The 27,259-nt window shown below is 47.6% G+C and overlaps 2 protein-coding genes across 7 annotated transcripts in view; both read right to left on the bottom strand.

Annotated features, from left to right (window-relative positions):
* LOC111846222 (CYFIP-related Rac1 interactor B) overlaps window positions 1-11,733 on the bottom strand; it is a 38,505-nt gene extending 26,772 nt beyond the window's left edge. For 2 of the 3 annotated variants that reach the window (XM_072711274.1, XM_072711273.1), the window contains exon 1: window positions 11,515-11,732. The gene's annotated coding sequence lies outside the window, so the exon portion shown is untranslated. Of the gene's footprint in view, window positions 1-11,514 lie in introns of all 3 variants that reach the window. The other variant, XM_072711275.1, reaches the window with a different exon arrangement.
* A 2,477-nt stretch (window positions 11,734-14,210) lies between these two features.
* The window catches only part of LOC111846206 (arf-GAP with SH3 domain, ANK repeat and PH domain-containing protein 1-like), a 48,256-nt gene continuing 35,207 nt past the window's right edge, over window positions 14,211-27,259 (bottom strand). Inside the window, exons 15-29 of one of the 4 annotated variants that reach the window (XM_072711279.1) lie at window positions 26,258-26,391; window positions 26,010-26,101; window positions 25,677-25,863; window positions 25,315-25,400; window positions 24,636-24,751; window positions 24,472-24,539; window positions 23,398-23,505; window positions 22,697-22,922; window positions 20,490-20,561; window positions 19,623-19,796; window positions 18,287-18,362; window positions 18,130-18,194; window positions 17,509-17,996; window positions 17,161-17,283; window positions 14,211-16,945 (exon numbers count right to left, since the gene is read on the bottom strand). In XM_072711279.1, the coding sequence (XP_072567380.1) occupies window positions 16,871-16,945; window positions 17,161-17,283; window positions 17,509-17,996; window positions 18,130-18,194; window positions 18,287-18,362; window positions 19,623-19,796; window positions 20,490-20,561; window positions 22,697-22,922; window positions 23,398-23,505; window positions 24,472-24,539; window positions 24,636-24,751; window positions 25,315-25,400; window positions 25,677-25,863; window positions 26,010-26,101; window positions 26,258-26,391 (2,090 nt within the window). In that variant the 3' untranslated portion in view covers window positions 14,211-16,870. Of the gene's footprint in view, window positions 16,946-17,160; window positions 17,284-17,508; window positions 17,997-18,129; window positions 18,195-18,286; window positions 18,363-19,622; window positions 19,797-20,486; window positions 20,562-22,696; window positions 22,923-23,397; window positions 23,506-24,471; window positions 24,540-24,635; window positions 24,752-25,314; window positions 25,401-25,676; window positions 25,864-26,009; window positions 26,102-26,257; window positions 26,392-27,259 lie in introns of all 4 variants that reach the window. The other 3 variants (XM_072711277.1, XM_072711276.1, XM_072711278.1) reach the window with 3 other exon arrangements.

Below are 27,259 nucleotides of genomic sequence, written 5' to 3' on the forward strand. Positions count from 1 at the left end.
AGACTGGGGCCAGTTGTTCTGTTAGGGGGGGGGGGGGGGCAGATGCATTTGACCTTAATGTTCTCCAAGTATTACTTACACTAGATTGTTAGCATTAAGAAGCAAAAGACAATTTTGAAAACTGAAAAAGTTATTTATGCAATTCTTTGCAGTCACACTTGTGCAGTTTTTACAAATATGTAGCTCACTCTGATTTCCTGTTCAGACCGTCATGCTTCTTCATTAATTTTGCTTTTCACCAGCTGAAGCGACTCGACCACCCGGCGCACCTGCCTTAGAGTCCGTCAAGAATATTTGCTTACGTTTGTGTTTCGCCTGTTCCCAGCATACAAAATTTTAGCCCACATATATAAATGTAAATAATAATAGATTTATTTCAGACCCAACGAGCATATGCATTTAGGGGGCCCACCAGGGGGGGCATGCATGCTGTCACAGGGGCACTGGCTCACCTTGGCGCCGCCCAGAACCACCCCTCCCCCGCTATGCCCCTGGCAGGAGAGCAGACATGAACGTGAATATCCATGACTACTTTAACCGTGTCGCTATGCACACTCACTCTCCCGGCGTGACCAGCGGGCCGCTAATGACTCCTCGCAAGCACGGCTCTGGGCCAGAACACTCCCGGCTCCGCCTCCCGTCACCCCAGCCGCAGAGTGGCTGCTCGCACAGATGCAGACGCACTCCCCAGCCCGCCGGTCAATCCCGACAGATGCAAAGGCACGTTCCGGAAAAAAATTGGCCTGCTGAGGCTTAGAGGAATGAAGGCACAACCATTCCTGCCCACGAAAAACAATCTACGACGGAAAAGCCACTCCGGGGACTGAAGGAAGTGTCAGCCCTCGGCCAAGCTGCTGCTCACTGACGCCCCCTGAAGGAGACGGACAGCTTTACACGTTGGGAAAGGTGACGGGCTGTCCTGCAGGTATGTTGGGGCCCACTGAGCAAGACCCTACTGTGCCAAGGCGAGTTTTACAGGAGGACAGGGTTAGGGTTAAGCCCCCACCTCAGCAGGGATCGAGCGGAATCAACTCAGAGGTCCTGTAGGCACCCAGTCTTCAGACACACCACGCACACACATGCCTTACTATAGTCCAAAGAGCAGTGCGAGTCCCTTTAGACAGTCAGCAAAAGTCTCAGAGCAGAGCCTCCTCTCCTCTATTGAGTCCAAAGGTCCCTTTGAAATCTGCGTGGGTGACACTCCAAACGCCCGAGCTGCCAGGCATGGACTGCAGCCTTGGCAGCCCCGAGTAGGTGGATCTGCACGTGCAACCTGACAGCTGGTTGAAGAAAAATTAAGTGATCTTTTATTTGCCATTTATACATTATAACACTTCCTGTCTTGCTCTTTCGAGACATATACATATGTACTGGTGAGGGTGAACCTTTGGGTGTGAGTACAGGCTCAGGCCATTTATCTGGCACCCCCGGAGTCTTTCAGGGGGTAGGGCCCATAATGAAAGACCTAAGGGAGCTGGGACTATTCTGCTAAGGACGGGACTCAAACCAGCAACCTTCCGATCACAGGCACGGAGACCTAACAAAATGAGGCAGCTAAAGTTCCCAGAACGTGGGCCAATGTTATGTGAAGGTCTTCTCAATGTTGGCAGAAAACCTTCTTATTGTAACATCAACATAAAATGTAAAATGTGGAAAAAAAGTTAACAAAGGTTCTCTCAGTGTGAACATGACTACATTAAAAGGATGTTCAGGCAATAATGTTATGCTGAAAATGTTAATGTTATAATAAAAATATTATTTTATAATCATGCTATATATGTATAATACAAATCAATGACCAGCCTTTGGCCCATAGCCTTGGAGATGCAAAGCTGCAGTGTTACCTGCTTGTCTACCAAGTGCTTTGTGAACCTACTCTACTCTACCAAATCGGACCTCAAATGGGTCGGTTGATAAAAATCTAGCCACAGCTCGACCAAAGACTCAAAGCACAACAAAATAACACAGACCTGCTAAAACTTGTATAGATTAAAACACGTCTCTGTTGGCTTTACACAAAGGCAGACGGACCTACTGGGAAGCTTATGCTTCTGAATCGCTCTCAGTCTCACAGTCCCTCTCGACTGAGTCCGACGTGCGAAAGCAGAGTTCCTGTGTTCGGTGTGATTTTTTTGTGCTTTATCTGCAGTACATTTAGTGATACAGTAATTATGGCCCCTACGAAAGTGGAAAGTAATGAGTAACTGTAGGACTTAAAAAGGAAATTAGAGCGAGATGGTGGTGCACGTGTGTCTGCTCTCGCTTCAGAATGTGGGATTGTCATTTATGTCATGTTTATTGTTCTATATGTAATAATTCATACTTTATTGATCCCCATGGGGAAATTGTCTTTACGCCTCCCTCAACTTGCGCTTTGTAGAGTAAGCTGTCCGCAAAGGGCAGCCACCTGTAGCGGCGCCCAGGGAGCTGGGGGTTGAGGGTCTTGCTCAAGGAACCGCAGACGTGCTGAGGTTGGGTTTGAACCGGCGACCTTGTGATTACAGGCACACAGGTTTAGCCCACTGAGTCACACACGGTCCTGTGCTGTGTGCTTTTTCATGTGTGCATTAGTTTTATATTGATTGGTAATGCTTTTTATCATTATTTAGTAGGTAGATAAGTTTAAATAGGCAATCATTTTGGGGTCTGGAATGGATTTAATCCATTTACAATACTTCTTATGTTGAAAATCGACTTAGACCTTGATCAGATTGCAACCAGACCAGCCTTCTTGGAACAAATTATGTTCCAAGGTATCACTGTATTAGTTGCAGTAGTAGTTATCGTAGTGGGATAACATTCTGGGAACATCAGGAAAACTGGACGCTTTGAACGATTCCCCACCTTAATCATAACGTTCGGCAAACGTTCCCAAAACGAAAAATTGTTAGCTTGAGAGCCACACATCACCCACTGGCCATGACAGATCAGCCAGACAGAAGCCGTGCAGCCTTCAGCTGAGGCTCGAGTCACACAGCAGGCCTGCAGAGTCACACAGCAGTCCTGCAGGTGCTGGTCCCACAGGATGCAGCACTACCAGAGCATGCATGCAGTTATTTGCATGACAACACACAGGTCTGCAGTCAGAGATAGTAAAAGAGGGAACCCCACATCCCGGCACCATTGCTCCAGCCTTAGCGCTGATGCTGTTCATTTGCATGCAATTTCAGCTGTGCCCTCGCTTGATTTCCATCGCATTTGCATGCTACTCCTTACGACTAGCAATGGTGCATTTAACTGAGAAGTCAGTCGTCCACCGGAATACCAGGCTTCAAAAAAAAAAGCTGCAAAGAATCTTAGAGAAAAAGCTATCAGTTCTGTAGGTAAGATTTAATCTTTGGGTGCCCCATCCTGGGTGTTTCCCTGCCGGGATAGGCTCCGGACCCCCCGTGACCCAGGATTAAGACAAGCATTTTCAGAAAAAGGATGAATGGATTTTCTCTTACTCCAAATGACACAGTCAGCTGTGCTCAACTGCTGTAGCAATGCTGAAAGCCTGGAGGGCTACTCTACAACAGTGTGCAGATCTCTGCTCAAACACACCTACTAAACCGGACAATTCACTGGTGAGCTGGCTACGGCGTATCGGAGCAGGGAAATCTGCAAACTGTATTGCAGACTGTTCCACCAGGACTACAATTGGGGAACCCTACTGTAGAATCACATTTAATATAAAACTGTTACGGAAAATCCCAGGGTGAGCTCTTGCAGAGTGTATTCACCAGGCTAAAGTATGCCGCTGACATGGAGTGATAGCTGATAGCTGCTACAATACACTGCTAACATATGGGCATTTTTCCACTGCACCAAGTACCATACTTTTGGTTCTTCGAGAAAGCTTTGCAATTTTCAGTATTTTTCCTTTTATCGATTCTTATATGTTTATAAATCAGTTTCCGCTGCTTCTGCATGAGCGCCGCATATGTTCTCCGAGACAATCATAATCCGTTTAAATCACTCGAAGACGGGTTTGTGAAAAATTTCTGAGCTCCTCCTTTGTTTTATAAATATCCGGATATTTATTACAACAAAATCACATCTCTATATTTATATCATAATCACATCGTTAGGACAGCACACTATATATTAGGGGTATAAATCACAGCTTTCCTCGCGATGCGATACAATATCGATTCCTTAAGCCAATGGTTCGATTTTTTTTGATACCTCAGAAATTCCCACGATACAATACGATTCATTTCAATACTGGGGATAGTAGTCGGAATGATGAAATTTCCCACAATCCTTTACATTTCAATGAATTAAAAAAGGCAAATATAATTATCATATTTTATTGGGAACTGTAAACAAAATCTAGTGTAGTCAAGTATGTCCCATAAATCAAGCAAAATAAAGTGCAATAAGGTACAGTAATAATAAAAACTTTGGATGGATGTAGATTAACATGGTGACTAATTTTTTTTTTAATCAAGTCTTCTCCAGACAAGCACAAGTGTAACCAAAAGTATGTCCATAACCGTCATGACCTGCTCGTATGACCCAGAATTGTGTGCTACGCCCCTCATTAACTTCGTGTGCAATCCCGATTGTTCCCAGCTGTTTCTCATTGTTTCGTCTAGTCCTGTGTATTTAAGTCCACGTCAGAGTCTGTCGCCCAGATCTGTCACTGAAGTTTTCCCCGTGTTGTGTGCTGTGCTTGCAATAACCCCCCCGAGACAGTTGGATTTCTGTCTGCCTGACCCTGATTCCTCGTTCCCGGCTCGCTCGCCCTACGCTGGGATACAACAATAACAATTAAAATAAAGTGCAATAACGTGAAATAAAAAACATTGCATGGACAGACATGTAGAATGAGGAAGATCAATAGACTGACTTCTGCAGTGAAACAAGTATGTCAGTATTCTGCTATGAGAGGTTTTTTTTTTTTTTTTTTAAAGAAAAATTAAATGGTCAATGTGTTCAGGAGATTGTGTGCTCTGAGTGTAGCGTCCTATGTCACCTGCCGTACTAAACACACGCTCTGAAGGTACGCTAGCTTGCGAGCTACTTATAAATGACCAAGTAAAAATGATCTACCTACTATAAAAATGCAAAACATATATTTATGTATAAAATATTGAGTATTCTTTAACATTATTATTATTTATTATTATTATTTATTATTATTATTATTATTATTATTATTATTAATAATAATAATAATAGTACTAATTTTTATTAATAATAATAATAATAATAATAATAATTTCCCTTTGGGATGAATAAAGTATTTTTGAATTGAACTGGGATTTTAGTTCCTTCACCTTTCTCTTTCTCAGCTCGCTTTTCAGAGGGAAGTTAATGTCGTAGTTTTCATGAACAGTCCGAAAATGCCACTCCACATTTCCCTTCTTCGGAATAGCAACGGTAGACTGACAGATGAGGCAAATGCACTTCGAATATGACATGGTGGAAAAAAAGTGGTAGGTTTTTGGCTTCTTACTTGGTCCAGCTCCCCCATTCATTTTTATACACTTTCTTAAGTTTAGTAGAAATAAATTGGAGGCTAACGAGGCGACTCGGTAGCTTGCAGCAGCTGGCGCGGTTGAACGTGTCATCCATCCTCTATTTTTTATGCCATATGATCTACCCACACTACCTTTGCAATCGACCAGTAGATCGCGATCGACGTATTGGGCACCCCTGGTGTAGACCATGTATATGTCGGAGTGGATCATGAAAACAATACTGGAACAGGCGAGAAAATAAAAACGCATGTATCTATATTTATGCGGTCACATCGATGCATCAGATCGTTTGCCGTTGAATCGATATATCGATACAAATCGATGTATTGTTACACCTCTACTATATACAGTATGCATGCTGTATTAGTATATTCAACAAAATACTTTTTAATTCCTTGTCATGTCATCCGGATCTTTTGTTGTATATGTTCTTACGACCGAATCACATCATTTTTTTTTACTTAGTTCATCATTATTTTCTGAGTTCGGAAATGTTTTCAAGGTGGTGTTTGTATTGTGTTTCAGCGGCAGGCGATTTACATAACCAATCGACAAAGAACGTGTCGAAGTACCCTTGCTGGTTTTGGCACTTTCAGTACTGGGACTTTTGATACTGTTACTCAACCAGAAATCAAAGGAAAAGCGAAAGTACCAAAAGTATGCTACGAAAAGTATGGTTCTTAATGGTGCGGTGGAAACGTACCGACAGACTGACAGGTACTAAAGTACGCTGCCAACATGGACTGGTAGCTAACAGCTGCTAAAATAGCCACTAAAATGGACTGCTATAGTAAGGCGCTAATAAGGAATGGTAGCCGATAGCTGCTATAGTATGCTAACATGGACCGATAGCTGATTACTGTTGTACGCCGCTAACATGGACCGATAGCTGATAGCTGCTATAGTACACTGCTAAGAAGGTATAGTAGCTGATAGCGGCTAAAGTGCACTGCTAACATGGACTGACAGCTGCTAAAGTACACAGCTAACATAGACCATTAGCCAAACATGTCTTATCACTGCTCAGAGTAGGGGCATTAAAGCACAATATAACACAGACAATAGCCTTTCTCTAATGACTATTGGATCAAGGATCAGTTATTTATTACTGATCTCAACATGGGCAGCTTGGAGGAGCAAAACACAATTAAGTTGGTTTACTGCTCGCACACCTTCACACAAACCCCTTCAGTGGCAAAACCTTCTCTGCTCTGTAACAAACACAATTTGAGGGTGGAGAAAAGCACAGTATTAGTGTTCACAGCCGTTAAACCGTTAAGTACAGCTGATTTAGTCCATCAAAGACATTCAGAACTTCACACGTAAACACAACAGGTCAACCCAGTGTGGTCCTTCATTCTCAGGATAGTGACAAACCCAACACAGGGCCTGCTTTTTTGGGGCTTGACTGGTTTATCTGCCACATCTGCTACTGTGAAAAACACTACAGACAGGAAGCCACCTGTTTGCTCCACGTGACGACACACCCATCAGTCCTATATGAAACACAAACATTTTACATTGCATTTATTTGGCTAATGTCTTATTGCAAACTGGCTGACATTCTGAGAAAGCATGGTCAGACAGCGGCTGGAGCATTTCGCAGTCAAAAGCCTTACTGAAGGGTCTAATGGTGAAACCACTCAACCAACTCAGGGATTTGAACAAACAACCTTCTGATCACAAGCACAGTAATCTAACCCACTAAGCCACACACCAACAAACAACTTTGGACAGAACAAGCTGATGTCTTCCGCATCCAGAAAGATCTCATCAACACCAGGAATTTATTACAAACAAAGCAGATTCTGCATGTCCTCCCAGGCCCGAGTCATCTTAACATCGGACAGTATGTGTAGTTCATTTTAGGGCTGCCGTGTTTAGTTGACGTCGAATATTTTAAAATCGATGCATCATTTTTTTTTATTTTATTTTAATGAAATTACCATTATGATTTCTAAAATACTTCAAAACTTTCATATCACTATGTAATAATTTTTTGTTCAATAATAACAAAAAAGGTGGTTTTAAACTCTGCAAAGTCCAATGGCATACTACAGGGGAACAGGCGTTATGCACAAGCTGCTGAAGAGAAAACATACAGATGCTATTCGGGAACGCCAAAATAAGCAAATCTATTTATGCTTATTAAATTACCATTAGTACAGAGAGCTTTTTTTAATATCTTGTGTCCTTGTAGCTGCTAAATACAGTCATTATTAAAGGCATAAAGCCATGAAGTTGCCTGCTACCTTAGAATCTCCATTGAATAAGTGTTTGAAAAATGTTTAGGCTAAAATCTGGGCTTATTCTACGTGGATTGACGGTGCCAGTGTGTGTTCGTGTGCATTGGGCTTGTTGGGACTCGTAAACTAAAACTGAAACGAAAAATGACACTAAATAAAAGAAAATAATTTGTCAACTGAAAAAAAATGAAAACTATATTTACAAAAAGAAAAAAAAAAACGTCAGACTTTTATCATCAAAAGCAGCGCCACACCACCTTGTTCATGCACAATATCTATTCTTTTAGAAGACGTTGTGGCTGCTGATCTGTCCCTTTCTTGACTTCAGCGCTTATCGCTTCCATGATTTACCGAAACAGTCGCACGTGGCGTGTTCCGCTAACCAAGTTTACTAAGCTTAAGGATACACCAGATTTATACAGATTACTAGCCCTAGTTCATTCCATCCTTCGGTCCAGCTGTTGTCCTAAAACTGTTTGTCTAGCAGCTAAATATAAATCCACACGTAGATTCAGTAACTGATAAGCACCTTCGGGGTAAATTTCAGGGCTGTGCCTCTGGGACATTCAGCATCCCATCTAAAGGCTTAAAGAAAGAATTCAACCTGACAGAACTAACTCCAAGAAAGCAAATTCAGTTTCAGTTATTCATAGCCAGACCAAACGGCGGAAGTGCCGGTGTATTCTGGAGGCCCCCTGATGAGACATTTCCTTACACAATCTTCAGCTTCAGCCAAAGTCCTTTCATCTCCCTGCAGATCTCCAGCATCTGGCCTCAGCGACGGCTCTGAGCTCCACCATGAGCAGGACTTCCCTTGGCGAGAAGGGCAAGGCTCATGGGACCCATGCCAAGCCGATGCCTCAACCTACGCTCCCTAAAACCAGCTCCTAGTCTCTGTGGGGAAATCCAGGACCTCTGGATTTCACTGAACCAGATCTATTACTGGCACTAGTTAATTTCTCCAGTCAGCAAGTGTGATCATTTCAGTCAGTTCAAGAGAAAAAGCAAATGTGCACTTTCAGCCTCAGCGAGTGTGTCCCCTGAAATGCTGGCACAGGTGATCACTACGCTAAAAAGTGAAAGTAGTGTTCTTGCACCCGGGCCTTGCAGAAACATGATGAGCACAGGCACAAGACCCCCACACTGGAGGTGACGAGAGTTCCTTTGTTCTTAGGAAATGAGAAACCATAAAGTCATAGTAAAGTGTTTCCCAAGGAAATCCACCAATCCGCACCACTAAAGCATATACTCCCAGCCAATAAGCAGCAGGCACACAAACTGCTTAGTTTTGCTGGGAGCTGGCTCTGTGCCTGCCCTCACAGCGTAGAGGGTGGAGGTGTTTACATGCAGGTCCAGAGGGCTGTAATCCAGGTTCTAGTGGTGTTTTTTTTTTTTTTTAATAATTCCTTTAAGCCTGCTCAGTCAAGTAAGAAATTGCTTGAATTTCTTGATGGGAAAGTCTTAGGTAGTTTTAGATTGATCTCCAGCACACAGGTCTCGCCCCGTGGTTATAAACTGCTTTCTCTCACCCCAAATCTTCTCCCCCCTGCGACAGCAGCATTTCAATGGCTGGAGGTTATGGTGAGGTGTGAATATTCTGTAATGCATCAAGTAAAAAAAGAATCCAAGAAACAATGCGTCGCATTGTCTGTGAGCCCCGAACTTTCACGAGCGTGGCCTGTCCCGTGCCATTACCACCCTACTTCATTTTCACCGCTCACACGCCGTGCTGTATGTCCTTCAGTGTGGACTCACCCTCACTCCCCCTGCCCGCCCCTGCCAGACTCCTCACATGCAAATCCTAGCGCAGAACCAAGAATGCAAATCGATGAATGACTCCGGCTCGAGTCCTGCACCGCACCAGCCCATTTTAAGTGCTTCCATTAAACAGAATGGGGCACTTAAGCTTGCATTAAAACAACAAAGGCCGGTCACATGACCGGCACCTAATGACCATGTCTGTCCGCCAGCACAGAGAGGTGTGCCAGGCGCAATTTCAGAGAAAAAGAAATGGCATGTAACAGCGCTGACCCGAAATGAGGGCTCGTGTTCATCAACGGCACAGCATGGTAAGCTGCACAAAGGACCCTTATGACCCAGCAAATTCTCAAGGCCCACGTCCTCTTTGGAAAGACTGTGACTCTGCGCTCACTGACAAACGTACAGCGGGAAATCCCGTCTGAAACCCACTGTGAAGCAGAAAGCCTCAGGGTTGTGCTACGTACATGCCATCACACTTCTGTTTGGATGTGAGTGGGACCCAAGGCGAGCGAAGCACGAAATGCCCAGGTATTATAAAACACTCGAGGATATGCACCTTTCTCGAAGCATCCTTTGATAAACAAACTAGGCAGGAGCCGCAGAGAGTCTCAGCCCCGGAAAGCTGCCGGGACTCAGTGTCCTATAAGTGTCACAGCATGATCGGGCTGGGGACCACCTGTTTCAGAAGCCACTGAGGTTGTGGGAGGGTGGAAGGCGACCCAAATCCAAGCAGAGGGTGCGGCAAACCTGCCCTCAGTGACTCACCACCTCAGCCTGGCCCACATCTTTAATGAACCCAGGGTACACCTTGAATTCCCACAACACTGACTGTGCAAGCAGATACTGAAAATGATATAATTAACATTACCCAGTTCCATCCATCCATCCTTCTCCTCCTTGGTCTCGCTAGGGGTGGGGGGATGGGCATCACAGGCAGAAGAGAACAGAAGGCTGAAGTGCACCCTCCAGGCATACAGGACACACACACACACACACACACACACACACAAACACACTTGTGAATTAAGGGGAATTTAAAGTTGGCCGAAGTGAGATTCTAACCCTGAACTCCTGAGGTGTGAGATTGCAGTGGTATCCACCGAGCCACCAAGTGGAACTAGCTGTAAGAATTTACAAAAGAAGTGTTTCACTGCACAGTTTAACATTTAGTGTGTGTGCGGAGTCATTCTGTGTGTTTGGTGTATCTGTACGTCATGCTGTTAACCCCAGCAGGAGGTGTCAAAATACGTGGGGTAAATTCATTAGGCTGCTGCCTGTGCTTTTTTTCAGTGCAAACACCACAAGGCATTGTTTGTTCCCTGCCTTACAACAAATTGTTTTGCGAAAACTGCGCGGCGCGGGACGGTGCAGGTCTGGGTTCAGTTCTGCAAAGTTCACGTTGAAGCAAACTCGGCGCCGGGGAGAGCAGGAGGAAACGGCGTGTTGTGTATGAAACACAGGCGTGCCTTGGCAAGAGGAAGTGCACAGAATAGTGGGCTGCAGGCTGCTTAAGTACCCAGTCACTAACATCGCTGCGGAACCAAGGGAGTCGCGTTTGCTGGACCCACCGAATAATGATACAAATCTATAGATAATATTGGCTACTTTGGTTTTATTACAACGAACGGAACTAAATGATAACAGTGGTAAATAAAGGTGAACGTTCAATCTGAGAAATAAGTTCCCGTACTGTGCCGTTTTTACCCTAAATGGTTAAGCTCAGAGGGATTCAAACCTCTCGTAGTTGTTAATATTAACTGTGGAGTAGCACATCGGGATACTGAAAGTGAATTAGGAAGTGCAGCGCCGGGGTAATGTCCGCAGTCGCATCGAGTGTCTTCGGCATCGATCTAGGATCCGTCAGATTAGTCATTATTCTTAAATTGCGGACACCGAATTTATGGTCTGTTGCCCGATGCACAGTGCCCGGTGCCACATGCCTTTGTGGGACGCAGCTCGCTTCCGCGCACAAGCGTTCGTGGTGGCGGAAATCAGCGCCGAACTCCGCACGGCGAACGACCCGGGGGCGCTATGCCTACCTCGGGATTCGATGCTGGAGAAACGGGGAGCCGCCGCCACAGGGCAGTCCCGGCGCTGTGCTCTCCGTCCTCCGCGCTCCCGGTGCTGGGCGCTCCGCTGTCCGCGCTCCCGGCGCTGAGCTGTCCGTGCTGCGCTCCCGGTGCTCAGCTCTATGCGCTCTCCGTGCGCTCCTTGCTGTCTGTCTCTCTCTCCGCTCTCTCTTTCCGGGCTGGCTGTTCTTAAACGTCATTGTCTCAGCCCTGCAGGTCCGGACACGGCCGTGCGCGTCAGGGGCGGCTCATAACTATAAAAGGAATGGGCTGCGTGCCGGGGGACGGACCGGCGTGTCGCTTACCGGCCTGGCGTGTCATTCAACGACTTGGCGTGTCGCTTACTAGTCTGCAGTGTCACTAAGCGCTCCGATTTACCTTTTGTTGGTTCTTGCTTTAATTTTCGAGGTGGTTCTTTGCTCCATCCATTCCAATTTGTTTTTTTTTAAGGAAAACAAGACGCTATATCGAAACTATCTAGAAAATTTCATAATCATATCATTTTCATAAAATTAGAAGTATAAAACATTTTTTCAAACCACCATAATGCTTATTGAACATCAGATTTGTTTAAAACCTTTAATTCGTCGTTGTGGACGTCAATAATAATTAAATAATATGTGCAATTTTCTCAGCCCCAGAGGGCGCGGATCTTCACGTGTGTCCTTACAACTAACACAGGCTGCTTTGCAGTGAAGACGCTAGGTTTTAAGGCCTTTTTTATATTAGGTGTATCTCTCTTGGGTATCGAAAAGAAACACCTATCTTTATATACGGAGAAGTGGAAACAAATAAGTTATAAATAGGATGTTTAAATTGCAAAAGCGCCAGTGGTTCCCGTTTCTCTATAATATGCAATAGTGGAAGATTTAGTAATAATGGCTTAACAATTACTTACAATGACCCAATCGGGGCTTTGATATAATTGCACCAGGTATTCAGTAGCTTCTGACTTTGTTTTGTAGAAGTGCTGCAGTAGGCTATACTTAGGCTAATGATTTCAAGCTTCACGTGAAATAACGTGTAGGTTTATCAGCATTTCACGTCTGGGATTTTCCTGACAAATCCAGCGTTACAATTACGTTATGAGATGCCTTAATGGTCTATTTCCACGTAGGTTTAACGTGAGTCCGTAAACGCAGCCAGCGAGTGTGACGAAGCACTGTCTTGTATTTGGCAGCTCAGCCCGTGGAAGAAAACCTGAATTTGAGATGTTTTTTTTTTTTTAATTTTCACTGAATGTTTTACTAGGCAGATGAAAATCAGCTGCCCATATTGCACTTTAACAGCTTATGACGCGAGACCTTCGGCGCCTATAACCCTGTACTTCTGTAAGTCACAGCCCTTGTCTGGCTAGGTAGGGAAACCTTTTCATAGTCAAGGAAGGCAGCCGCTTCCACGTTTGCGCGTCTTTTCAGCGTACTGTACATTACCCCCCACAGTCCCCCAACAGAGTGATCGCTGAGGTCGGTAAAACGTTTCACCAGACCTAACGAATAAGTCTCGCCTGTCTCTAAAATGCAGCGTGTTATTTTAAAATGCGAGTTAAGATTTCCTGTGTTAGTGGCGAAATGGGTTAAGAGCCAGTGGCTTTCATACAGAGCTGCAAAAGAGGGGGGGGGAGCGGGGCATGAAGCTGCCTGCTCGCCACCGTCCCAGGTTAGAAGTTCATCATGATCTCAGCACAAAATGGTGAAAATTACAGAAAGCACAAGTAACCGTCGTTCCGGAAGTCTTTCGAAGTAGGAGTGGGATTAGTGCAATAACGCTTAGCGAGGGATTTGATCCCAGACAGTACTGGCACCAAGAGCGGGTCGTTCTCCTTAATTAAGATGGTCTGGAATGTTCCAGCTTACTTGCAGTTTCATGCAGAGGGAAATCACGGAGGACATATTTGCTTTCAGAAGCATATTGCTCTGACGGTTTTTTTTTTTTTTTTTAATCTGGAGAGCTCTGTTCCTGTCTCGGAGACATTTCTGCTCTGCCTTCTGATTTGACCTGTCCTGTAGATTGCCAGCATTCCCAGAATCCACAGGATCCTTCCTCATGGATAGCCTGACTCCAGATTAATAGAGGCTGTTCATGGGGGATGGAAAATGTTCATGTCTACTGTTAACTTCTTACATGGCCAGCAGTTTAATGCATGTCTCAGTACGCTGGGTGGACTCAGAATGTTATAAGTTCAGAGTCTGTGCTGAAGATTTCCTGTCCCGTGATAAATGGCTTTTGTAAATCCCCTTTGAAACTGGCTAAACACAAACATGTCCCAATTCTCTGTTTTTGTACCTAATTCCTCAATATAAAACCAGAGACGTTCATGACATTTACTAACATCAAAACATTATGGCTCTATGTTTAGTGACGATGCTCCATTTCAAAACCTCATGCAGTGAAACCTTCGTTCAGTGAAAACCTTGGGCAGTGAAAAACTCTCAATTCCTCAGGCAGTGAGATTTTTGGGCAGTGAAAACCTCATCCAGTTAAATCTTCATCTCCTCATCCAGTGAAAACCAATTTCAGTTAATTCATTGGGCAGTGTAAACCTCAGGCAAAGAAAACCTCATCCAGTGAATTTCTTGTCCAGTTAAATCTTTGGGCAGTGAAAGCCTCATTCAGTGGAAACCTCTTTGGTTAAAGTTTCCTAATAATAAGGGACGACAGCAGAGTTCAGCTTTACAACATAAAACCTTTATTAACTGGTCACATGGAGTAACGGGGAAACCCGACACCACGGAGGGAATACAGCGAAAACACGGGAACCGGGCAATGGCGACATCGCAATGACATGTGACCCTTTCCACCAAAGTCCAGTTACCTCACAATTAAACATGTAAAAAGAGCAAGAGCAATGCCACTGTAGAGCACGTTCAGGGCCGCACTGGGAAAGGCCTCCTAGGCTGTACACTGCACAAGCATGACCCTCCACACATTCAGTGCCGTTCAACCCATTAGGCAACCGACCAGGGCACCATCTTTTGAGGGGGCCCAGACTTAGCCAGTCAATTTCACTTTGTCTCTGACAGTCGGAGCCAGTGGTGAAGCTTGCTTAGTACATCACATGGGCTTTCAAACAGCACTGCACACAAGTGTCTGTCATCCTCCTCCTTACCTACCTTCATCACCACTTCTGGATGAAATAAATATTCACTAAACCAAAATGACATTCAGTTCCCACAACGTGAAGAAGCCCAGGCTTAAACATCCATTACAATGTGGCCACTTCTGAGGTCTGATGTGCTCATGTCCAAAATAATTGACAAAAGAAGTCACATACAAATTATTTATATTTATAAATACATAGAAAAGTAAAATTTTTACTCACTCTCAAATTTACGGAAATACATATGAATGTATATACACAATATATGTATATTTATGCATATACAGCGTATAACTATGTGGGAATAAATATAGTATATAAAATGGCAAACACAATGAATATGAGACATGATTGGGAGCAAATGTACATAGCGACGTATCGCATGTTATTAGCAGACTGAATGTCATAAATAATGATAATGTGCGGAACCAGAAGCAACATATTACTGACATCATTCTTAAGTCCTGTATCGACCACTGACGATTTACAGAATAAAACACATCAAAGCTTCAAACCATCCTGAGCTCTGACTAAAGACCACCAATGGTTAATGTCAACTATGCAAGGGAGGGGACGACACACTGTCCCAGTGGGAGGTGAGGGGGACTGGCCAAACCTGACTGGAGGCAAGGGGGATGGGCCGCAACCCAAGAGAGGGGAGGGGGTTTAAGCTGTGACACAGCGGGAGGCGAAGGAGAAGAGGTGTGACTCGGCGGGAGGCAGGGGCAAGGGGAATGAGACGTGACCTTGCAGGAGGCGAGGGTGACGGAATGAGACCTGGTGGGAGGTGAGGGTGATGGGGATGTGACCCAGCGGGAGGCGAGGGTGACAGGGATGCGACCCAGCGGGACGTGAGGGTAGCAGACTGTGACCAGGCAAGGGGTGATGGGATTTGATCCAGTGGGAGACAAAGGTGATAGGATATGACCCAGAAGGAGGCAAAGGGCAAGGGGGAATGGGATGTGACCTAGCAGAAGGCGAGGGGGACAAGCAGCAAGAGGCAAGGGGGAGCAAATGGCATGGGAGAATGGGATGTGACCTAGCAGAAGACAAGGGGGACAGCCCATGAGCAGGCAAGGGGGGATGGGATGCGACCCAGCAGGAGGTGAGAGGATGTGACCCAGGGGGAGCACAGGGTGAGGGGATGCAATCCGGTGGAAGGCAAGGGGGACAGGGATGCGACCCAGCAGGAGACAAAAGGCAAGGAGGAATGGGATTTGACCTAGCAGAAGGAGAGGGGGACAAGCCACAACCAGGCAAGAGGCAAGGGAGGATGGGATGTGACCCAGTGGGAGGCGAGGGGGACAGAGATGCGACCCGGCGAGAGGCGAGGGTGACGGGGATGCGACCCGGCGAGGGTGACGGGGATGCGACCCGGCGAGGGTGACGGGGATGCGACCCGGCGGGAGGCGAGGGTGACGGGGATGCGACCCGGCGAGGGTGACGGGGATGCGACCCGGCGGGAGGCGAGGGTGACGGGGATGCGACCCGGCGGGAGGCGAGGGTGACGGGGATGCGACCCGGCGGGAGGCGAATCACGCCTTAACGAATATCTATTTCATCCATTAGCCTCAAGCCCAGACAGGGCTTTCTGTAACTACTTATTCGTTTTGGGGATCTTTCATTTTGTCATCAGCTCTAAAACATCACAAGCACATCAATTCCCTTCCTCAATCTGCCCCTCGAGAATGGGACAGAAGACCCATCTGTTCTTTCCAGTTAAAGGCCATCCGGTTTCCTTCACTATTTGCAGAAGATGAGATGACATCATTGCTAAACTCAAAGAATCCAGTTCATATGGAGAGAAGTGGAACTAAAACTGCCTAAGTTCTGGCTGCGGTCAGCATAAATGTACGCACGCACCCATATATATATGTATGTACATGAAGATGTACATTCATGTTTTTGTAGGTATGTCTGAATGCGTGTATGGCTGTGTACCTATGTTACAGTACGTACATACATACATACATACATACATACATGTGGGCACAGACACACGGTATAAGTGCCAGGGAAGCCCGCAAGGCGTGTCAGGCCAAGGTGACAGTAAGAGCAGGGAAGGCAGGACGCCGGTTATTTACAGCACGCGGGCAGCACACCCCAGTGAAGGAGCGCCCCTTCATCGTATCGCACTCATAACAGTAGCTATTTACAGGGAGTGGCAACGTCAGTCTTGTTGTGGGCGGGGCTTGTGCTTGTGGGAGGGGCAAGCCGTCACCGCTGTCAGTCAGAGAGGATGTGCACAAAGGACATTGGGAACACCCCCTTTCTCTCCGGCTGCCCCTCGATGTGCCCAATCTGTCGGAATAAACATAGCATACATAGCATTATATGTTTTTTAAGTACTGAACAACTGTTAAAAACGCTAAACAAAGAAACACGTAAAGAAAAAAAGCACATTACACATAAACCAAGAGCCCACACTCTGGCAGCAGCAGGTGCCCCCCCAGCGGCTTGGGGGGGCAAGTTGGAGCTGCTCTCTGCTCCTGCTCCTCCAGGGTACACTTACTCACCCACCACTCCTGGTCCTCCTCTCCCGTCACGATGATGACCTCGCCCTCTGTGAAGGTCAGCTCGTCGTCGTTGTCCGCCTGGCAGTCGTAGATGGTCTTCACCCGCCTGGTCTTGTGCTTCCCCTAGAAGGATGCACAGGAAACGGGGTGAACTGCAGCGACCAAACACCACAATTAGATCAGGTGATAACCAGGAGTATAACAGAGCAGGGTTTCCGAACCCGGTCCTCGGTGACCCACAGCCTGTTCACATTTTTGCTTTCTGGGGAGGGAGCAAAAACTTGGAGTGTCTGTGGGTTCCCGAGGTGCAGAATGGGAAACACTGACATAAAGCATGGCAACACTAACCGCGTTGATCTTCCGGGGCAGCGGCACAGGCATCTCCATGGTACCAGTTGGGGTTCCGTTGGTGTCCTCGCTGGGTTGTCTGGATGCTGCCTCCCCCTGCTGGCTGGAAGCTGCCCAATCGGGGGGCTGCAGTTTCGGGGCAGGATCTGCTGGCTGAGGCCTCGGAGGATCAGCCTTAGGGGGCGTATCCACCAGGTGAGGCTTGGGTGGAAGGTCTTTGATCTGGGGTTTTGGGGGCAGGTCTGCCAGCAGGGGCTTCGGGGGCAAGTCGGAGAGCTGGGGTTTCGGGGGCAAGTCGGAGAGCTGGGGTTTTGGGGGCAAGTCGGAGAGCTGGGGTTTTGGGGGCAAGTCGAAGAGCTGGGGCTTCTCAGGTAGATGGGCTTTCTGCGGGGTCTCAGCGGCCTGTGGAAGTTTCTGGAGCCCTTCAGGAGGCTGGCTGGGCTTGTCCACGGAGGGATGGTGGATGGTGTCAATTTTCCGTAGAGCCACTGCAGCAAAAATGGGAGGCAAACCGTTACTTTAGGTTACATTCATCACAATCTCCTTCCTTCACCTGAAACTGGCTGATGGGCCATTATCACTGCATGTGACACTGGTTAGACCCAGAAGGAAAGGGCGTACCTTTCTGAGGTAGCTTGGGTAGAACTCTGGGCCCAAGGGTGGATTTGGTGTTACTGGTACTGATGCTAAAAATGATGAATGACAAAGAGCCGATTATTAGGAGATCAAGGCAACAAGGCAGAAAAGAGAAACCATAGTTACTGAGATGGACACCTACCTTTGCTGATGGGGAATACCCTCAAATTTGCTGGTAAGTGGCACTCTGCTGGCAGGGATGGGAGTAGAGTCATTTCCTGTAGGTGTGAGACCCGGTCAGTTTGTGATTCTGGTTCACCTCTGGCCCATTCCCTGAGCTGGGCTGGGCCAGCACACATGCATGCGGCTGTCATGGCAACAGCTGAGTCATAAATGGAGATGCAGCTCATTTAAATTTGACATGGATCTCACGTAAGGACATGAGCATATTTATGACGAAAAATCATACCACGTATGGGCCTGATTTGACGGTCACAGACAGTGATGAAAATTCACAATGAAAGTGGCACATATTTCACAATGAAATGACACTGATTTTACCACACTTCCATGCACAACACATCACAGGAACACTAACAGCTTATTACAACCCAAAGGCGTGTATCCAAGGTGGGAAATGGGTCTCTATAGGTAATGAACACCAGGAATGGCACATGAAAGCGTGTCAGTGATGAGGAACAGATACCAATGTGTAATATGGAGCCATTAAGATGAGCGATGGCAGGCTGAGCTGTCCATTAGGGGCATCGCACACTGACTGGGGCTCTTCAAAATGGCTTAAGACAAGCACCTCTCATTTCCTGATACAGCCAATCAGAGCAGGGACGTTATTAAACACTTCCTCCGGATGTGATTCTGCATTGGACTGTACTGCGACACTGAACACTGACGTGTTGCGTCACACGAGTGGCAGTTTGGTAGGAATATGAGCAGCCCATCCTGGTGCTCACTCCCCTCGGTCTCTCCCTGGTGCCGGTATGGTTAAGTGAACACTGCAAAGAGGGCTGTACGGACTGGTTCGATGTGGGATAATCCCTTTTCGATTAGATAAAACTTCTCGAAGTACTCACAACACAGCAAAGCACGGCACGCAAAAAGCCACGTTTACGTTTACGGCATTTGGCAGACCCCCTTAGCCAGAGTGACTAGAAGTCTCCATCAGTGAATACTGATACTGGTTCAACAGAACCTGCCATGTTCTATCAGCCATGTTGCTTGGGTGGACTTTGCTTATCAACATGAGAATGGGTTCCTGACGACCTAAAACATATCTTGGGGAAAATGAAGGGAACCGAAATGTCTTATGCAATAATACCATAATACCAGAAAGGGGCTGGACTTAACAATTAGGGCGGGGCCTACTGCACTGTCCACTCCTGCAGGGCAGAGGAACAGCACTGCAGCAAAGTCTCGCCTCTTAGCCCTGTCCGTGCCATGGCAACACTGCACCACTGCACGCCATAAAAGGCCACACGCCCCTCACTTCCTGCTTGCTCTTCCCTTTTTATCCTACTCACCCCCAGGCATCGCACCTCTATCGTGGGGACTGTGAGGTAGCGGGTCAGGTGGTTCAGGTGGGGTACGTTCCTGCCCAGGGGGAGGGGGTGGAGGCCTCTTCTTGGATGGGGTAGCACTGCCCCCTACAGGCAAAGGGCCTGCAGGGATTGAGGAGGGGGAAGTAGCAGAGGGAGCTATGAAGCGATAGACACGACACGGGCTGTGACCGGCGGGGAAGGGGGTCCACACCTCACATGTAGCTAGAAGGAAACAGGGCAGCGGGGCCAGGTCATGTGACAGCAGCCAGACAAGGACGAAAACGGAAAGCAGGGCAGGGCGACTGTGCCCCAGAGGAGCAGCCAGGAAGTGTTTGAAGTGGCGAACTGAAAGTGTGTCAAACGGTTCGCAAACGGGGCACAGAAGTAAGCTCTCTCTTGTGAGAGGTCTCCCCAAGGCAGGGTGTCAACGGGGATCGTTTAATTCAGTCTGGTCCTCCCTACGGCCAGTTTTCACGGGGCTCGTTTAATTCAGTCTGGACCTCCCTACGGCCAGCTTTCACGGGGCTCGTTTAATTCAGTCTGGGAGCCAATCCAGTCCCTGAGGACATCACGTGATCTCAACGACGTCCCTCCGGGCTCAGTTAAGAGCAGGTGTGACGCACAACAAGTACCTGCCCAGATACCCCGGCTGCAGGAGAGCAGTGGGTCACGGGATCAAGGCCCGGAATGGCAAAGCAGAGCAGGACGGGCCCAGGTGTATCTCAGAGAGGCACCCATGGCTCTGGGTCGATGGATGCAGGTAACGGAGAGCTCAGCCAGGTGAGAACAGGTTAGCCGCATGTTCACAAAGAGACGGGTGGGTTTGGGGAGTAAAGTGATATTCACTGCTGATGCAGGGGCGCATGGCGGCCAGAGTGGCGTAGTGTGACGTCGGCGATCCGGAAAAAGGCAGAACTGGGACTGTGAGAGAGGGGGAGACATTCAGGAAAGCGCAGAGAGCACAAAGCAAAACCCCTCCCTCCGTGTCCCTCCCTCTCCGCATGATTGGCTGTCCCACCTGTATATCTGCAAAAAGCAGCATAGGCGGCATTGCGGGGGTCATCTCCACCCCCCCCCCACCCCCCCCGTCCTCCCAGCTCACTTCAGCCCTACCTCTTTAGACCCACAACCCCAGGAGGAGGGCAGCATGGGGCACACATTCGTAATCAGGGCGCCCACAGGCCTGGAGGTTTCAGCCAGGCAGACACCATACTAACACATGCTGTTTCTTCCTTTAAACAAGTTGAACTGCTACAGGTAGTCAGACAAACAGCTGAACTGGCTGTGGACCAGCGGTCGCACACTAATGATGCGTTCTCTTTGGCTTCCTTAGCCTGCGTACTCTGTCCTAGCCTTCTGCTAGCTGTGTGTTAACAGCCGTGTCCTAGTTACGTACTGTGTGTGTGTTAGGTTTAGCTATGCAGTTGCTATGTGCTACAGCCGGTTCCATGCTGTGTGTTAGCTGTGTGCTAGCTGCATCCTAGTTTTATGGTAGGTGCGTGCTTGCTGTACGTTAGCTGACTTTTAGCTGCATGTCAGCTGTGCTATATCAGTCTTTAAGCTTTGACATCATGCGCTAGCTGTGTTTTAGTTGTATGTTGCTTGTGTTATCACTGTATGTTAGCTGTGCTGCTTCTCCTAGTTATATGTTAGCCGTGCGCTAGCTGTATGTTAGCTGTGTCGTTGCTGTGTATTAGTTCTGCTATAGCTTTCCCTGACCTTTATATTAGCTGTGTGTTAGCTGTATGTTAACTGTGCTATAGGCGTCTCTCCCACTAACAATTTTTCATTCTAGGACCATTCACTGAACGTTGCGATTAAGATATGGAAACGTTCAAAGTGCCAAGTTTGCCTGATGTTCACAGAATGTTACCCCATTACACAACTACTACTACAACTAATAATATAAAAACTAGAGCTGTCAAAATTAACGGGTTAACACGGATTAATCCATCATCATGATTAATCTGATTTAAATTTTTAACGCAATTAACCCATCTGCAACGCAAAATGACTCAAAATCCCTGAAATGTCTCTGTCAACCTATTTCGGGCAGTTTTAGTGCGTTCCATTTGCCCTGGGAACTTGTATTCCGAGTCGGATTCTGAGTTTTGAAGCTGGAAGTGACGACATGCGCTCCCGTTTCTCGGAGATCCGAGAAATGTCTCGGAGCAGCACAGAGGATCCTGAGTTCAGAATCCAAGATGGCTGCGCCTTTTATCAACAGAAGGGCAAGTTGTAGTTTTATACTGTTTAAGCACTACTTCTCATTTGTGGCTCATTAAATCGGTCGCACACACTGCCGTCCAACTTATCTGTGGACGTGTTGCTGTTTTATACGTAAAGCACCGCAAGTAATGTGTTATCAACTGATATTGCTAACAATGGCAATTAACTGGGCTAGAATCAGATTTCATGATTAGTCGGATTATTTGTCGGATTTACGGTAGTTCAGGCTAATTGTAAGTGAACGAAGATAAAGACCATTTAAACTAAGGTACCTTAAATCCGACAAGTTGTCCGGCTAACCAGAAAATCTTGCTTTTTGATATGGGTCCATGGTATATTGCACTTCTGTGGCAATATAAAGGACATGGCAAAACAGTGGGGATCAAAGGCTGAACGGTGCATTCATAATATATACTTATAGCACTTTTATAAAATGTTTATGATGAAACCAGATTTTTCAACATTAATTGCGTTAAAAGGGTGTTCAGATAATATTTTTTATTGTGCTGACATTGACAGAACCTTGTTAAAATGAAAAACATGGAAGCTGCTTTCAGGTCTCATGTTAGGTTCTCTGCCAAGAAATACTGGGAGTGTTCCCTGTTAGCTGGGTCCTAGCTCTATGTTAGCCGTTTGCTAGCTCTATGTTAGCCGTGTGCTAGCTCTATGTTAGCCGTTTGCTAGCTCTATATTAGCTGTGTGTTAGCTAATACGTTAAAGAGGACCGTGCAGACTGAGAGCTGATCAGCTCTCTCACAGCTCAGCTGTCCACTCAGTCATACCTGCAGTAAAATAAGTGGAAAAACCCACAGTGGCACAATACCCACCTTTCCCAGCATTTCTAGGGGGCAGCGGTGGGGCGTCGATGATGGGCGAGATGGGAGAGTCGGTGGAGACACTGTACACCTGGTTGGCGAAGGCGCCGTAGGACAACCGCTGCTTGTCCCGGGGGCCAGAGAAGGCGGACAGGGACAGCTTATCCTGGGGGGACAGGCTGGATGAGTGGCAGAAGCTTTGAGGGCGAGGGGATCGCTCCTTCTTAATGGGGCTGGGCTGCATGGGGACACAAGTTGACAGCTGTCAGTTACACGGGTCAGGAAGCCACACATGTATCGCAAGGGGCTGCGGGAGGCAGCACACACTGCACACTGCATACTGCACACTGCACAGCGACGTGCTGGGGGGGGGGGGGGGCACGGCCGTGGGACAGCCTACCGATCACTGGCGGGAAGGCCGTCAGCCACAAAAGCTCACCACATAGCCGGAGGATGTGAGGAGGTTGGCCACAGGGACAGCACCAGAAAGCAGCCCAGCAGCTTGTGGGGGAGGGATGGCGGGGGCTGAGAGTGTGCGAGCGGGGGGAGGGAGTCCGACGCGGCAGGCTAAGCCCACGCAAGCAGAACGCTGGCTTTTTAAAAGAGGAACTCGTTAAGGCAGCATGTGAGGGGCAGACAAGCGAAAGCGAGATGGATGCAGGGCGGACGGCTCCGGCCTGCGGCACCTGCACGCCCTGCCTGGGGGGGCCCACCTTGTCGTCGAGGTCGTCGTCGCTCTCGTCCATCTCCTCCATCCGCAGGTTCCATTCGTACTCCACGTGGACGTGGGGGTTGAACTTCCCAGCACCGGCCTGTACCAGCTTTGGGGGGGGGGGGGGGGGGGGAGAGAGAGATACACAGCAGTCAGGCATTGTATACACACACGCAAGCCACCCGCAACAGCACAGGAAAATGTTCGATACTGGGGGGGGGACACAATATTTTTTATTTTATTTTTTTTTGGGGGGGGGTGGGGGGGTGGTGAATGCATCCAAATTAAATATTGGGGGTGCATACTTCCCCTGACCCCCCCCCCCCCGTTCTTATGCCCCAGGCCAGCTATCACATACGTTCCGCACACCCAGGTCAGACACACTCTCATAAGACCATGTAATAATGTAATAATAGCTCATTTTTCCTGACCCTAAGGCGATGGAGAAACGTGCTTTTAAATATTTACTATGAATGGTCTCATTTGTCACTGGTGAAAACTGGCTGTTAAGAAGGTTAAGAAAATACTCATTAAATATTTACTGCCATTGTAAAGGCTCATTAAAATGTATAGCAACTTGTAGGTACAATAAGCTGTCCTAGACCACATTGTCACAGACTACAGCAACAGCGAGCAGCTACACTCTGTACAGTGATACTCTGCACATCACATTTGCATACTGCAAATTATACACATTTATTAACAATAGGAAGCTTTGCTGCAGACAGGCCCATTGTTTTTGTTGTGTCTTGTTGCTGCCCCCTGGTGGTTATAATTGATAGTGCTCCCAGAGTCACTGTATTACAATTTAAAATACAAAACCGTAAACAGCTAAACATCTTTCAGATACTTTTCACTGTATAATTTAATTTCAAATTCAAAAGATCTGAGTTACATACTAAACTTTATTACTTTTATAGGTTTATTAGTATTACTTAATTTTATTTAAACTTGAAAATAAGGTAAAGAGACCACGTCCATATTTAACTTCACAAACACTGAAGGAAATCATGTGTGGGATGGATGTGTGAAGGACGCAGCCGCCTGTGCAGCTCCTTCACCGTCAGGCTCTTACCGGCTCCTCACACTGTGAGTTCCTCAGCCTCCTGGCCATGTCCAGGGCTGTCTCCCCATTCTGATTGACTGTGGGCACAGGAGCAGTGAGTCATGATGATGAGGTCATCAGTAGCCAATCACACTGCAGTTTACCACACGGCGTACGTTTGCTGGCAGGCTTACCAATGTCTATCGCCGGCTTGCCCCGCAACAGCAGCTTCACACACTCATACTTGTCGTACAGGCAACAGTAATGCAGGGCGGTGTTGCCGCTGTCCGTCTGCTTATCTAGGTTGCCGCTGTGGTGCAGGGGGCGGGGGGGTGGGGGGGATGGTACAGGGGGGAGCAAGGTCAGCACACTCGGGCCCCGATTCGCTAAGCCCCAGGAATTGCTCACTCCCATAATCCCGCCTGATGGAAGGACTGCAATGTGACTCAGAGACTGCAGCAGGAGGGAAGGTCCATCTCGTAGGTGGTTCTAGACCCTATTTAGGGGGCTTCAGCCACCCTATTTATTGTCTCACCACCCCCAACCTCCCCCCCCCAGACAAAACTTTTCTAAAACCATTTTGCAAATTTCCCCATATTTTCGTACAAATTTTGTACCCCGAACTCGGCAAATTAAATTGTTGGAAACCTGAAGAGTTGCGTCCCAAATTTCTTCAGAAAGCCAATCTAGGGTCAAATCCTACAACTGCCGACAGACACCCACTCTGCCACACAAAGACACACATGGTATTTGACCCTATCACAGCAGTTCTGATCCCACAACAGGGACGCCCAGGCCTGTGCACACACAGACACACTGTGTTTCTGCAATCAGTGGGGATGGATCGCTATGCGAAGGACGATCATCACCTACCTGTTCTGCACGAGGAAGTCGACTAGGTGCAAAGAAGTCTGGTCCGCGGTCCGCACCGAGAAGTGCAGTGCAGTTTCTCCAGACTCCTGTAGGGGGTAAGGAGTTATAGAGATCCGGAGGGAGAGGCTACGGAGATCAGCACCACAGGACTCAGGAGGGAGGAGCTATAGAGGTCAGCACCGTAGGACCAAAGAGGGGAAAGTGCAGTAATCACATTCAGAACCCCCTGATCCTTACCAGAAAGGCTGGTCTCAGATCAGTGATATCTAAGCAAGACCAGTATGAGATGAGTTCAGTGCAACAGGCACAAGGAACTGGTAGCTTCTTATGAAGCCACTCATGCCCAGGAGGAGGAGCCTCACCTGCCCCACTTCTGGGAGGGGCTCCATTAGCTCCACCCCCTCGGCATACACCTGGATCAGGGCCAGCAGGTCCCGGGACCTCACGGCCTCATACAACTCGCTCATTTTGTCGGCCGCCGAGGTGCAGGTCTTGCGTGCAAACTTGTGGTCCACATACTTGGTTGTGATGAACTCCTTGCGCACCGTCCTGTGGGGGTGCGGGGGGGGGTCGGGGCAAGATGTCAAGCGGGCAAATCAGCTGACTGTGCGAAGGCCCCGCCTTCTGGTAATGAACAGATATCTGCACGATACGCTCGCTCTCTCAGTGCCTCAGCTGAGCCAAGCAGTACTTACATGTCACTCGACGGAGTGGGCTTTGGGGAGGGATAAGGTAGGTTCCCCTCCAGGATCTCGTTAAAACTGCTGTTTCCTACATTTTTGGCCACCTGTAGGACAGAAGCACAAAAGCAGCTTTCTGAGTTTTCCCCAAGCATTTCGTCGTACATGCACACACTCTCACCAGCTCTGAAAGCACCCTCTGCTCCGACACCCAGGGCGATGACAGACTGGACTGTCCTCAAGCGGGAGAGGGTCACACTCACCAGCAGTTCAGAGGTGCCCAGCTTGTCCAGCTCCAGGGACTGGATGCGAGAGATGTGGACACCCATCTCTCGGTGGATCCCCGAGCACTCGATGCAGGTCAGGATGCCCAGGTTGGTGGAGAGCCATTTGGGGTCTGCAGGGTGCAGGATGACAGGAACCCAGTCAATCATGAACTTCCGTGTGATGCAAGCCCAGTCTTTCTCCAACAGGCGTCACTGCCCTCTCGGGACAGCAGGTTAATGAGTTTAATGGCTCGGACTAGGGTTCGTTAACCACAAAAAACAAAAAAAATACATCAGAACTTAGCTGCACTGGTTATGCCCTTATGCTGATGGTCACTGTTGGCCGATTAATGCATGAATCATCTACAGCAGCTGTTACGATGAACAGGTTGATCTTTAAGGCAGTCAATCGGGGCAATTAGACAGGTTCACAGATTATTATCTTTGCAAAAGTACCTCTCTGTAAAAAAGATCGGAGACCACTGATCCACAATGAACTGTCAGTAGGTTTGGAGGAAACAACCAGTCGTGTAAATAATGATTGGTACTCAACCACTAGGGGGCATCAGGCACCTATGTGATTAACTGGGCAGAGGCAATGCAGATATTTCTGAAAACGTCACATTCTCTTTGCAGTACACAGGGAATATTTAAGTGTGTGGCAAGGACTGGCAGATCTGCACAAGACAGGTATGACCCAGTCATCTTATTGGACCTAATCCCAGCATCAGCTTCTCTGATCTTATCCACAGCTCTTGCAGAGCCTTCTGGGGGGGGGGAGGGTACAGCACCACCTGCTGGTTGGTTTAGAACTCCATCCTTCAGAAGCCAAATTCAGCAGCTGCAGTCAGATCCTTAATAGGTCAGAGTCAGTAGTTAAAGGGTCACCCAGTTACACCAAAGGAGGTTAATTAGCATCGGCTGACAGTGCGCCAGGTTGCTACCCTGAGAGGAGCACTGTAGCATTGGGCATCACTAGGTTGGGTGACGATGGCCTGC

Source organism: Paramormyrops kingsleyae, chromosome 4, assembly GCF_048594095.1.
Source record: "Paramormyrops kingsleyae isolate MSU_618 chromosome 4, PKINGS_0.4, whole genome shotgun sequence".
Taxonomy (NCBI): domain Eukaryota; kingdom Metazoa; phylum Chordata; class Actinopteri; order Osteoglossiformes; family Mormyridae; genus Paramormyrops; species Paramormyrops kingsleyae.